The following is a 12750-nucleotide window of genomic DNA, read 5'->3' as shown; positions in this document are numbered from 1 at the left end:
AGGGGTGGGCAGCAGAAGTGCGTAAAGGATTGGTGGAGAGGAAGGAGCATGCTCCCTCTGTCTTTCAAGTTACGAGGCTACGAATGAGGGAGTCAAGGACGAACATATCAGATCTTGTTATTTTGTGACGTCATTACCTTCAAAGTGAAGCCGGATGAGCTATATGATATGTGCAGTTGGCAATTCTAGGCCATATCTTCTTGTTTGACAGTGCTGATGCCACTCTTGTTTTTGAAGTGAAAAATAAACAATCTTGGTAACTTTTCACTAGAAATTTTTATTGGTGTGACGCATTTCATTGCTGAAGCATCATTTTCAAGTATCTAGTGTACCTAGTACTTGAAAATGATGCCTAAGCGTTGAAATGCATCATACCAATAAAATTTACCATTGAAAAGTTACCAAGGTTGTTTACTTTTCATTTCAACATGGATTTTCACAAAGTTAAAGCCAAATTGATTGATTTCAACTTTTGTTTCTTTGAAAATTGTGCTGTTTGGACAATATTGAATATAGTTATAGTCTTGTCGTAACTAGAAAACTTTGTTTCAGTCAAGTAGGGCATTAAAAAAAAACTAAATACTTTCATAAATGTTTTGCGTTTGGATTCATTATTTTTAGAATTTCGTGCATGTAATCCAATTGCCGAAAGATATCGAGACATCTTCGGGTCCAGTAAGTCACTCGCCTAGCATTTGTTCTCCAAAAGTGGAGAATTGAAGCAGGTAGGGTGAAAAAGGTCAGTGGGTGACATGGGGTTGGGATGAAGCACGTTTCCATTGTTCTCGTGTAATTTGATATTTTCCTTTGAAGATAATGATTTATGGACTGAGTCGTCTCGAAAAGGAAAAAAAATATTAGAGGTATGGGCTCATGGGGGGGGGGGGAGGGTCAAGGGTGTTTTTTTTAATCTGCAAAGTAGTCACTTTTGATGTGGTTGTTATCCTATGGCATTGAGATTCTCACGGTGGTTGTTCAATCTCTTGGGAAGAGTCACACTATGAACCTTTCGTATTTTGCCTTAAAATTTTTCACGGCTTAAAATTCTTTTGAAGAACCTCTAAGAGAGCTTTTAAACAAAATTGTTCATGAGTAAGACAAGTATCGCAGTGCAACGGTGCTTGTGGAGAGAGTATTGGAACTTTTTCCACTCCCTTATATGGGACACTGCATTCACTAAAGCATAAATTTAAAATTTTGGATCCAGATCTGATGCCTTCAGTGAATTTGGATCCCAATGAAGGGCATTATCCGTGGATGTTTGGATCCGAGGTATTCAATCTGACCATACCTAGGTTACAGGCAATTCGATACCTACTACCTCCTATGCTACTGGGAACGCATCCCTGTCTTCCCAATGTTAAAATGGTCACAAATTCACACAAATTCGATTAGCTCAATGACCCCAAGGAATGCATCCCTTGTGCTAAACAAGGCATGGGTGTATTGAATTTCCATCTGTTGGACAAGCACGAGTCATGGGATAGATAGCAGATTTGTCCTCAAAATTGTTAGCTAAGTTTTTGAGGACATTTTTTGTTAGCGATATCCACGTCTTTAATTGGTGTTAATACCAATGTTAACCTCAAATGTTCCAGAGGAGAGCCACATTGTTCCAGTGAGGATTAGCTTTGTTGTGGGGAATATTAAGATCTCTGTGAGGAATCCCTATGTTTAATCTAGGGAACAGGAGGGAAATACCACTTTTCACGAGGGAGGTCCAACATGCTAAGTGGAAAATAATTTACGCATCGCTCCATGTTCCATCACTTATTTGGTTGGGAGTGCGTAGACAGAGTTGCTTGATTGAAATGTTGCATTGAGCCTTGCTCAAATCACTCTACCACTGGGTCGCTGTGTATGTAGACATTCTCTAGCCAAGACCATTAATTCCTCCTAAGGAGCTAGGTCATAAGTGTAAGGCATAAGTGGCTAGCTGGGAAATTCATTGCTGGAACTTGATTGGTAGAACCAATAAGAAATGAAGAAGCATTAGTGAATCCATTTATTCAATCAGACCAGGATTTGGATACAATACACTTAAGTATCAGCATAGTGTTCAAGATAAGACTATTGGCAATTGCTAGAGAGATGTTTAATCCATATGTTGATTCTCAGAGGAAGGTTATTAAATTCTAAATTCTGTAATGATTGTAGCATCTTATTCACAGTGAGAATTGTACAGAATATTGGAGGAAGTACCAATAATCATTTCATGGCAGCCCAACTATCTTAGTTGTAATTAAGAGAATTTGAGAAAAATCTCCCTTATTTTATATAAAAATGTTATTTAGTGCATAAAATCCTGGGTACATTAAAAATTTTTTCTCGATTTGGTTAGGGACATGCATGTTGAAGTTGTTTGTTCAATTTGATTGCAATGTGAAATGTTTGCTGTAATTTTGAGCTTTATCTGTTTGACAACTTTAATTATGGTATTTTATGATTTTGCATCATAATTTATTATGTAGCTTTAGTAATCAAATGGCAGGTTACAAAATTTCCTGTATCACTTTCAGCTGTTTTCATTTTTACATGAGGAGATAAATTCTTATCTTTCCAGTCTTTTACTTTAGTATTAGTTTGCGTTCGGATTGCGTGATTTAAGGTGAGTGTATGCTTTGTTGGATTGAGATGTGTGATCATTGTTTTAGAAGGAACGTTTGGTTTACTGTTGTGTTAAGGGGTTTACAGTTCGCTGAATGTTTATGTTCATATTTGTAGCTTCTTTTTGTTTTGTGTGTAGCTGGCTTTAAATGTCTTATTATTAGCTAGTTGATCACAAGTTCATTCCTGTCATGTTGAATCCTCATTCTAGTGAATTAGCTATGATGAAAATAACCGAGGATACTTGGCGGTAGCATTTAAAACTATCTGTTGGCACGCTCAGGTCCATCGAAGGCCAACGGTGGGAATTGCAGATAAATATTCCTCCCCATACGTAAACCCTTTATAGGCACCTGGCTTTTCACACTCTGACATGGCAAGTACATGGTGGCTCCTTTTCACTGCTCACACAAGAGCAAACCGAAAGACCCAGTTGATAAGACTCTGACACATTTTCATTTTAACAGCAAGAGTGTGATCTGGGAGTGCCCTCCAAAATAGTGATTGGCCACACATAGAGAAATTTTCAAATATGTATTAATCCTACTTATTGTGTTTCCCATTCTTTGATATCCCATTGTTTGCCAAAGTTATAGAGTCACCGTAAATTTTATCAACACAACTGTATGAAGAATTTTCCAACGATCAATCCAAGCTGGTAAAATATCGTCACGACTCCCTAATTTGTTGTCATTTACACCACTTTGATGAGCGTTACCTTCATTAACAAGGGGATTTCCGTGTTCCAGCGAATGAACTAGAAATTTTATGAGATCACCAACTCACAAAAAGTGGGCGCCAACCTGTCTTTTTTTCATTTTTATTTCACGAGAGAGTGGGGTTGGTTTTTTTTTATCATAACTCATTTTAGCCTTAAGTCTAACAAAGTCTTTCGAAGAATCGCAATTTTGGGTTAGAGGGAATGACCCAATTGAAAACTGATTTTGATCCCTTGACTCAATGACTATAAATACCAAAGTATCCCCAGTTTCCTAGAGTATTTCAAACAAATATAAGGCTTTGTTATGTTTGGGGTGCCTAATATGGTAGTGCACTAGTAGCTAGCAGCCTGTCTATGATAGTACCTCACAATTATGCTGGAGATGCCAAGCACAGTGTATGGTCATTGTTCAACTCTGTACCAACATGCCTTTATTCGGTCAAGAATATTTGGTGTAATGAGTTCCTAGCAGTAAAGCAGCAATGAAAATACCTGTGTCATATTTACTTTAAGTAGCTTGATTTTTGTATTATTAACTAAGGCCTTGCTTCGCATTTTCCTTTGCAAATTATTTGATAAGAAATCTGTGGATTGACCATTTATAAATGCTGCAGTATTGCTTTGTGGTTTGGCAGTTTGTGGATTGCATGAAAATCAAAAATGGGTTTATTTTGTTATTATTAACTATAAATGTTGATTTGTTTTAATTATGGATCTTAAACAACCCAAAGCTAAGTTTAACCTGGCTACCTGAATATTGGTGAGCAAGTACAATTGATGCACCTTTAATTTGAATGAAAAGTCCTCCAAAAGATTAGTTGTGCATTAATCTATGCCCAATTTTTTTAATTTGTGGGAAATTTGCTGCTACGGATATAAATTATGTCTGGTGATGGCCATTTCTCAGGTTGCTCCAGCTGAGCTTGAGGCTTTGTTGCTGAAGCACCCATTGATTCAAGATGCAGCCGTCATAGGCATTCCTCACGAGACGGCTGGAGAAGTTCCAAGAGCCTTTGTCGTGAAACAGAAGGGAGCCAAACTATCTGAGAAGGATGTCATTCGCTTTGTTGCCAGTAAGTTCATTTCCATAATTCAGTTTGAGTTCATCTTCATGGGATGGCGATACCGAGTAGGAAAGACCACTGGTAACCTTCCCAGTTAAATCTTATCATAATTCAGTGGAAGATTGTTTGTCTGATATTCTTAACTACAAAAATAGAAATTGGAAAGTTTTATCGATTCTTGCTTACTTGATTTTTCATGATGTGTTAAAATGATGGCCATTTGAGCTATAAACATTAGAATCCTTGTGAAGTCTTTTTGACTGCAATTGAGATTTCACATGGGCACATCTCCTTTATTTTTTGTTAGAAATACCTGGCACCAAATATTTGTTCCAAGTTCTTAGAAGTCACAGCATTAAAATTGTCTAGGAGGCGTTTATCTTCTAGCACTGGGTAAATATTGGGCTAGCAATGGATTACTCACTGAAAGTAGAGTTTTGTAAGTCATCATGGAAAAAATTCCCAGAAAAACATGGTTGTAGCTGCCCTTTGATACAAACTCGTGTCTTTAGTCTTCGTGTAAACATTGAAGTGAAGCATAAGGTGTTCACTGGTGATTTGAAAATGACCTAGCACCATTAGAAATAAATTAGCACAATGAGTGTCTGGAGTTGGGATCAGAAGGGGGAGTGAGAAACATTATGTTAAGACAAATAACCTGACTTGAAAGTGAAAGGTCCTGGAGCTGCGTTTATAATAATAATAATTAGAGATGTGCGAATAGTATCCGCGAATACTCGAATACCTCGAATACTAGAAAGTATTCGATATTCGAGATTTCGAATAGTTATGCGAAAATTACAGCCTCGAATACCTCGAATACTTTGAATTTCGCGTCATACACTGTCGCACGCACGTCGTTGGTAGTGACTCGGAAAAATGTAGAGAACTGTAGTCATTTAGTGCTCGCAGCGCCGTTTTACGCAAGTTGACGAATTGCATCAAATTCGTGGATTTAAGCGGTGAAAAGTGTTCGACGAGGGGAACCGAAAATAGTCGGGTGAAAAAATCCGAAAATCCCCGATTCCCCCCACCAGGAGAAACTCAGTGCCGTGGGATAGCAACCTTAGGGCATTTCCCACGATCCTCTATCCCCCTCCATTCAGCACTCGCCTCAACCACTGACGCTTTCCTCTTCTCCGAAATCAAGCAAAAGGTCCCAGCTCGCGCAGGGATCGCATTAAGAAGACCCCTGCTTCGAAAAAAATATCGAGTTACGAGAACAATAAAAACGTGTTTCACGCCCTCCCCCCTTTTCTCACCCACTGACCTTTTTCTGGCTACCTGCTTCGAAGTTCCCCATTTCTGGAGGTCAACTGCTGTGTGAGTACCGTGGGATACTTACATTAGCGCATTTCCCAAGGTCCGGTATCCCTCTCCATTCAGCACTAGCCCCCCCTCTGAGGCTTTCCTCCTCTTCAAAATAAAAAAAAGGTCACAGCTCGCGCAGGGATCATATCGCGAGAACAATAGAAACGTGTTTCGGGCCCTCCCTTTCCTCCCCCACTGACCTTTTTTTTTCCTACCAGCTTCGAAGTTCCCCATTTCTGTGGAGGTCAACCGCTGCATGAGTCATCTATTAGCACAAAGGGTGTCGAAGAATGACTTTCGTCAATTGATGTTACACCTTTATTGAATTGAAATATTAGTAATGTGCGCGTAATTTCAAAAAGAATAAGACCAAACACGACATATTTCTGAGTTTATTTAAGCATTTTACGCAAAGAAATAAATGTCAAAACACGACGGAGACTTAGCATTCTGGCGAAACTCGATATGAGCAGCAGAGCTTCTCGGAAGTTGATGCGGTATTTTTTTCCGAAAACATATATCAAGTTACAATTTATGAGTGGTGCTATAAATCTTTATTGTTACAGTCACAGACAAAAGGATATTTTCTCAGAATATTTGGTTTCTCCCAGATAGCAATTCCATTTCATCTTCTTATCTCGTGAGAACTCCCAAAGATGGACTGAAAATAATTGAAGAAAATCCGGTGGAAAAGAGCTTGTATTTTACAAAATGCCTCAGATTGTCAGCTAGCACTTGGCAGCAGGAGTGGGGGTAAAGCGATGTTAGTTGAATTAATTATATGCCCAATTGTTTCCATAAAATTAAATTATTCATTAATCAGCTAAATTCCTGTTCGAATCATTTTAAGGAAATCAAAATTACTCCCCAAAATCTTGTGTTGCCTGCTGCTTAGGCAACCGAGTCAAACATTCCAGCATTCATCATTTAGTATTCGAGGTATTCGAAATTCGAGGTATTCGAATATTCGAGCTATGATTTAATATTCGAATTCGATATTCGAATTCGAGAAATCTGCTATTCGACCCATCTCTAATAATAATAATAATAATAGTTTATTGACGGGAAAATTACCCAATTACAAAAATGTACAATTATCATAAGATTGAAATATTTTTAAGCTCTTAAAAATACAGGAATAATCGTATAAACTTGCTGTAAAAACCAACAATAGAAAAAATAAACACAGTAGTTAAGAATAAAGATTGAACAGTCACATATCTCTTAAACAGTGTGTTACATTACGTCGTAAATCTGGTTGATTTATCACGTAAGTCCAGACAGGGGAAATACTCCAACCGTCGGTCACATGCTGGATCAGGGAAAAGACTCCACAAACAAGAAAAACAGCTCACAAGAAAAAGGTAGCCAAAAATAATTTACGAGTTATTACCGTACGATATCTATTCAAAGTAGAGTATTCAAAAAATCAGAAGTATTACAGAAAACAATGATAGTAAATTCATGATCCCAAAGGAAACATTACCAGCAGAAAATTGCTCTAAAAATCTCATGGCTCACAAGACATGTGACTCCCAGCAGGTCTCGACCAGAAAGGGGGCTTGCCTATGCAAGGCGAGACAGCATTTGAGGGGAGGGCTTCTTCCAGGGAGTGGAGGGGTAGCCAGGCGAATTCAACAACCGCCCACTGATGCGTCACTGCCCCTGCAGAAACGGCCGCTCCACAAAACACCATTCCCTGGTTTTGAGACAACAGCCAGCACCCAGAATTTTCCCCTCAACTTCTGGGTTGGAGACATCAGAGGAATCGTTCATTGGAACACATGGAGGGGAAGGAGATACTGGGGTGAGGTGTTGGAGGGAGAGAGAGTTTGTGATAGGACAATGGTAAAACTTCTCACTCCAAGTGCAATACTAAGGCCTTAGCACCGATTTCCCCTTGCTTGCCAAGGAGAAGTATTTCTCCGCAGTAGTCCTATATAAGTCTTGCATTGCAGGTAGGCTGGTTCGGAGGCTGTTTCGGAGGCTGTTTCAGAGGCTGTTTCAGAGGCTGTTTCCAGAGGCTGAGTTTCCAGAGGCAGGGTTTTCAGAGACAGGATTTTTCAGAGACAGGATTTTGCGAGACAGGGCACTTTGCTACAGGGCCCCTTTGCGCAAAAAATCCTTTGCGCGAAAAAACCTTAGCGCGAAAAGTTCTTGGCGGGAGAAGTTCTGCGGATAAGTTCGGAGGAAGTTCGAGGAATTTCTGGGGGGGGGGGGGTACCAGAAATTTTTGGGGGGGGGGGGACACTAAAAAATGCCACATCCTCTGTGGGAAAATGACCACAAAAATTGCTTGAACTTGGGGACCAAGACACGTCCACCAAGAACTGATTAATGCCTAGAAAACTTATCGAGGCATCACAGGTCCACTGGTTTTCACTGGATGAACCCCCACTGTTTAACCCCCCATGGAATTTACAAAAAACCATTATTCAGTGGTTAGAATTGAACTGAATATTGAAAAGTTTATTGATTGAGACAATAGTATTCAAGAAATATCACTCAAAAAATAGTTTTGACAAGAACATACATTTTTATCACTCTGTAAATAATAACCTCAGAAGTGATGTTTGGAATTCAACAGAATTCTTAAGTGAGTAACATGACATAATTACAAGAGTGAGACAAGAAATATTGCTGAATTGATATAGAGTAGATTATTTAGTATTACATAGCAAGAAAATAAAATTAATAATCAATATGTCATAAAGTGATGCTTGTTTCGGTGAACAGTGAATCAAAATTACAAATAATTACCATCAGCAACTAGAAGGAACTGGGAAGATTTTTATTGGTATAACACCAGGATATCTTTACCAAACTCAAATGTTCCTTCTCTCATCAGAGATATTTTGTGGTTTTTTTTAAAACCAAGTAAAGCAATACAATAACCAACCACTTAGTAAATGGGCAAGATTGGGTTGGTGAAGCAGTTGGGTTCATCAGAACCCTGGGTTGTCCCATTAGTTGGGTTCAACCACCTTATCAAAAATCAACGATTGACAAAAAATGGGTTTTAAGTTCTACCCAAAATTCATATTGCAACCCAAGAGAAAGTTAGGGTCGACCAACAAAATATATACCCCATATTATATAATCATTAAGTACAAGTTTATTCAAAAATACGGTTATTCACTAAATAATTATTAGTTATCAAAATACCAGCAAAAATATTCAGCATAAAATGTGTCTCACTTAATTAATATACATTGGCATTAGTATTTCTCCCATTTAAACCCTCCATGTTTGTAAATATTATCAGTCCATAATTAATTATCAATAAAGAATCCTCCAAAATTCAACAAGATTTACATAAATGACAATAGATTGCACTAATTTCCTCGATTTTCCAATAATTATTAATATTTACAAGGCATATGGTATTCATGTCAGCTATTGAACAAGTACTGACTAAATTTAATCAAGATGTGTATATATATCTCTCAGTATTAATTAAACAAGTCAAAAAAGAATCATAGGCGATGCTAACAAAATGAGAACTGCATATTGCATCAACAAAAGAAATCACTCTAAATTTCACTCTTCAATTAACAATAGAAATGAGAGCTACATGCTGGTTGCGACAAGATGAAAGTTCATACTTGTCGGGCGATGAAGGTCGCAACTCAACGCCAAAAGCCACACTAAAACACAGTAGGCAGTCTTAAGATCAGCTGATCAATTCAATCACTCAGCCATCGATAGAATATTGAACACTGCAAAATCACGACACTTATCACTGTCCAGAATTGTGAGAATGTCCATAAAGTCTTGGTGGAGGAAAGGTGACACAAAACACAATTGAATCTTAATAACTGGGGCCACCTCCACAGCTTATCTGGAAACGAGCCATCTCGGGGATTTCCCCCCAAGTTAATCTCCCGTCCTCTCCCTCCAAGCACCCATAATTCCTCCACCTTACCCCATCTCACAATCACAGTAGACCAACACTAAATTACATGAGTGAATTAAGCAGATGAGAATAAGCAAGTACAATACAATATTTCAGAACAATTTCAATTACAAGCATAGAAATAGACTTATTAATCATTAATCAAAACAATATTATTAGGAATCAATAGAAATACAACACCGAAATCAAGCATCAAATAGTATTTGAGAGAGCAAACATTAGCATTCATTGAAAAAAAAAGAATAAAAAAAAAATCAATGATATTTCTCTCCTTTTAATTACTGGAATTAGCAATGCCACCATGATATGCCTTTAAATGAGAAACATGACAAATTTTCTCTTTCCCAGGAGAAACTTCCAGAATAACTGTTACAGGAGAGAGATACTTTTTAAGGACGAAAGGTCCTTTCCACAGAGGTTCCAGTTTTGCCATTTTCTGTTCACCTTTAGAACTGACAGGATGGTTTTTGCAGAGAACAAGATCTCCCACACAGAAAGTGATTTGGGAGTGAGATTTATTATAGGATTCTTTATACCTGTTTCTGGCCTTTTTTAAATTAGCAATAACATGATTCAGGCAGGCTTGTCTGTCATTATCGCTGAGATCATTCTCGAATAAAGATTTTGGAATGTCCCACTGATTAATTAAAGGATGCTTAAGTTCTCTGCCGAAAATTATTTTGGCAGGAGAATAACCACTGCTCTCATGAGAGGCAGTGTTCAAGGCAAAATTTAAGTCAGCAAGCATAGAGTCCCACATATGGTGAGCATTATTGCACAAAATAGCAAGTGCAGATTTTAGATTTCTATGCAATCTCTCTACCTGATTAGAACAGGGATAGTATGGAGAAACAAAAATTTGCTTAACCCCCAGTTGCAAACACATCTCCTTAACGGCATGAGATTTGAAAACTTGTGCATTATCAGAAACCAAATATTTTGGAAAACCGAATTTTGGAAACACTCTTTGAGTGAGTATTGAAACAACCGAACCGGCCGTAGCCTTGCGAACTGGCTCAAGAAAACAAAACTTAGAAAATCCATCAATAAGAGAAAGTACATATTGGTGTCCACCTTTAGTCAGAGGTAAAGGACCCACAAAGTCAATATAAAGTCTTTCCCAAACTTCAGAAGGATTGTGCGACGATAGCATGCCAGGAGGTGGAGCATTTCTGGGTTTACAAGTTTGACACAGATGGCATTTTCTGACCATGTCATAAACCTCTCTTTTCATATCCTTCCACCAAAAGTGTCTGCTAATCTTATCATAAGTTTTAGCCATGCCCAAGTGAGCAGACATACTAGAGCAGTGAAAATATTGAAAAATCATAGGCCTCAAGACCGTAGGCAAAACAGCTCTTCCTCGCTTAATTTTAGAATTCCCATAACATAATAGCTGTCCCTTCAGAAAATAGTTTTTGTCGTTCAAGGAATTATTATTAATCTGATTGAAAATATCCTTTAGAACGAGATCAGTTTCTTGGTGTTTTCGAATGTCGACAAATGACAAAGGCAATTTATGTAACACACAAGAATAAGGAACAGCTGACTCCTTATGAGTGTTAGATTCCACATCTAAATGACTATTTGTAGATGAGGATGGCTCAATGCGAGAAAGACAATCTGCGACAGAATTAGATGCTCCTCGAACATGATGCACAGTGAATTTATAAGAGGATAATTTAAGAACCATCCTCCCTAATTTGCCCAACTGCTTAGGATGAGAGAAAAGCCATGTCAAGGCACCATTATCAGTGTACAAGTGAAATGGTTTTACTTGTAAGTAAACACTGAATTTTTGAATTCCAAAATGAATTGCGTGACACTCCAATTCATAAGAAGAAAATTTACGTTCATGTTCCAAGAGTGCCTTACTAGCGAAAGCCACAGGGACAAAATCACCATTTACTTTGTGATTCAAAACGGCACCAACCGCCAAATTACTGGCATCGACAAATAAATGAAATTCCTCGTCAAATCGAGGGAAAGATAACACTGGTGGATTGGTGAGAGCTTTCTTCAACTGGCAGAAAGCCTCATTTTCAACGGCTGTCCATTGAAAAGGAACATTTTTACGTTTCAAGCGATTCAGTGGCATAGAAATTTCAGAATACCTTGGAATAAACTTGCAGTAAAACCCACAAAGTCCAATGAATCTGGCCACTTCCTTCACATTTCTGGGAACTGGGAATTGTTCAATTGGTCTCACTCTCTCAGGATCAACTTGCAAGGTTCCATTTGTGATGAGATGGCCCAGAAAAGTGAGTGATTCCACACCAAGCTTAACCTTGTCCTCGCACACCGTCAAACCGGCACTGCGTAGTTTGTTGAGGACAGCATTAACATGAGATACATGGTCTTCAGCAGACTTGGAATAGATACACAAGTCATCAATATATGGATAGACACATGAATATTTCAAATCGCCCAATACTTCATTAATGAGACGAGTGAATATTTGAGGAGAATTTACAAAACCAAATGGCAATCTATTATACTGGTACACTCCGAACGGCGTCACAAAAGCAGTTAATTTCTTAGAATTCTCAGATAATGGTATTTGATGAAAGGCAGAATTGAGATCAAGAACAGTAAAATATTTTGCATCAGCAAGATATTGGAATGCATGTTCAACAGAAGGTGTTGGATAACCGTCTGATTTAACAACTTTGTTCAACTTACGGTAATCAACCACTAATCTTTCAGATCCATCCTTTTTAGGCACTAGAAAAGCTGGCGAACACCAGTTTGAATTGGAAACCTCAATCACTTTCTTATCAAGTAAAGATTGGATGTGCTTCTTCATTAAATTTGCCTTTGGAGGTGACAATGAATAAGGATGGGATCGAATCGGAGTAGAAACTAGCAGTTCAATTTCGTAGGTCATAACAGATGTGACCCCCAATTCTTGAGAAATCACATCAGGATACTTTGACAATAAACCCTTCAACTTATCACACAGCGTGAATTCAGTGGACGACAGAACATGTGATTCGGATGAGTTACTAACTGGCGCCGATTTAAACGCTTCGCAATTGTCCGTAAAAGAAAAAAGAGAATTCGGGGCAATTTCAAAACTGACGTTCGCCGGACGAATAATCATCTTTGAATTACAAATGAAATCCACACCC

General features: G+C 38.2%; 1 protein-coding gene across 3 annotated transcripts in view; it reads left to right on the top strand.

Annotated features, from left to right (window-relative positions):
* LOC124168318 (luciferin 4-monooxygenase-like) overlaps positions 1-12750 on the top strand; it is a 97910-nt gene that overhangs the window by 74435 nt on the left and 10725 nt on the right. For 2 of the 3 annotated variants that reach the window (XM_046546488.1, XM_046546486.1), the window contains one exon: positions 4236-4401. The exons of the other annotated variant lie outside the window; for it this stretch is intronic. In XM_046546488.1, the coding sequence (XP_046402444.1) occupies positions 4236-4401 (166 nt within the window). The remainder of the gene's footprint in view (positions 1-4235; positions 4402-12750) is intronic. 3 annotated transcript variants of the gene reach the window in all.

This window comes from Ischnura elegans, chromosome 11, assembly GCF_921293095.1.
Source record: "Ischnura elegans chromosome 11, ioIscEleg1.1, whole genome shotgun sequence".
NCBI lineage: Eukaryota > Metazoa > Arthropoda > Insecta > Odonata > Coenagrionidae > Ischnura > Ischnura elegans.
This window is presented reverse-complemented; position numbering and strand designations above follow the sequence as displayed.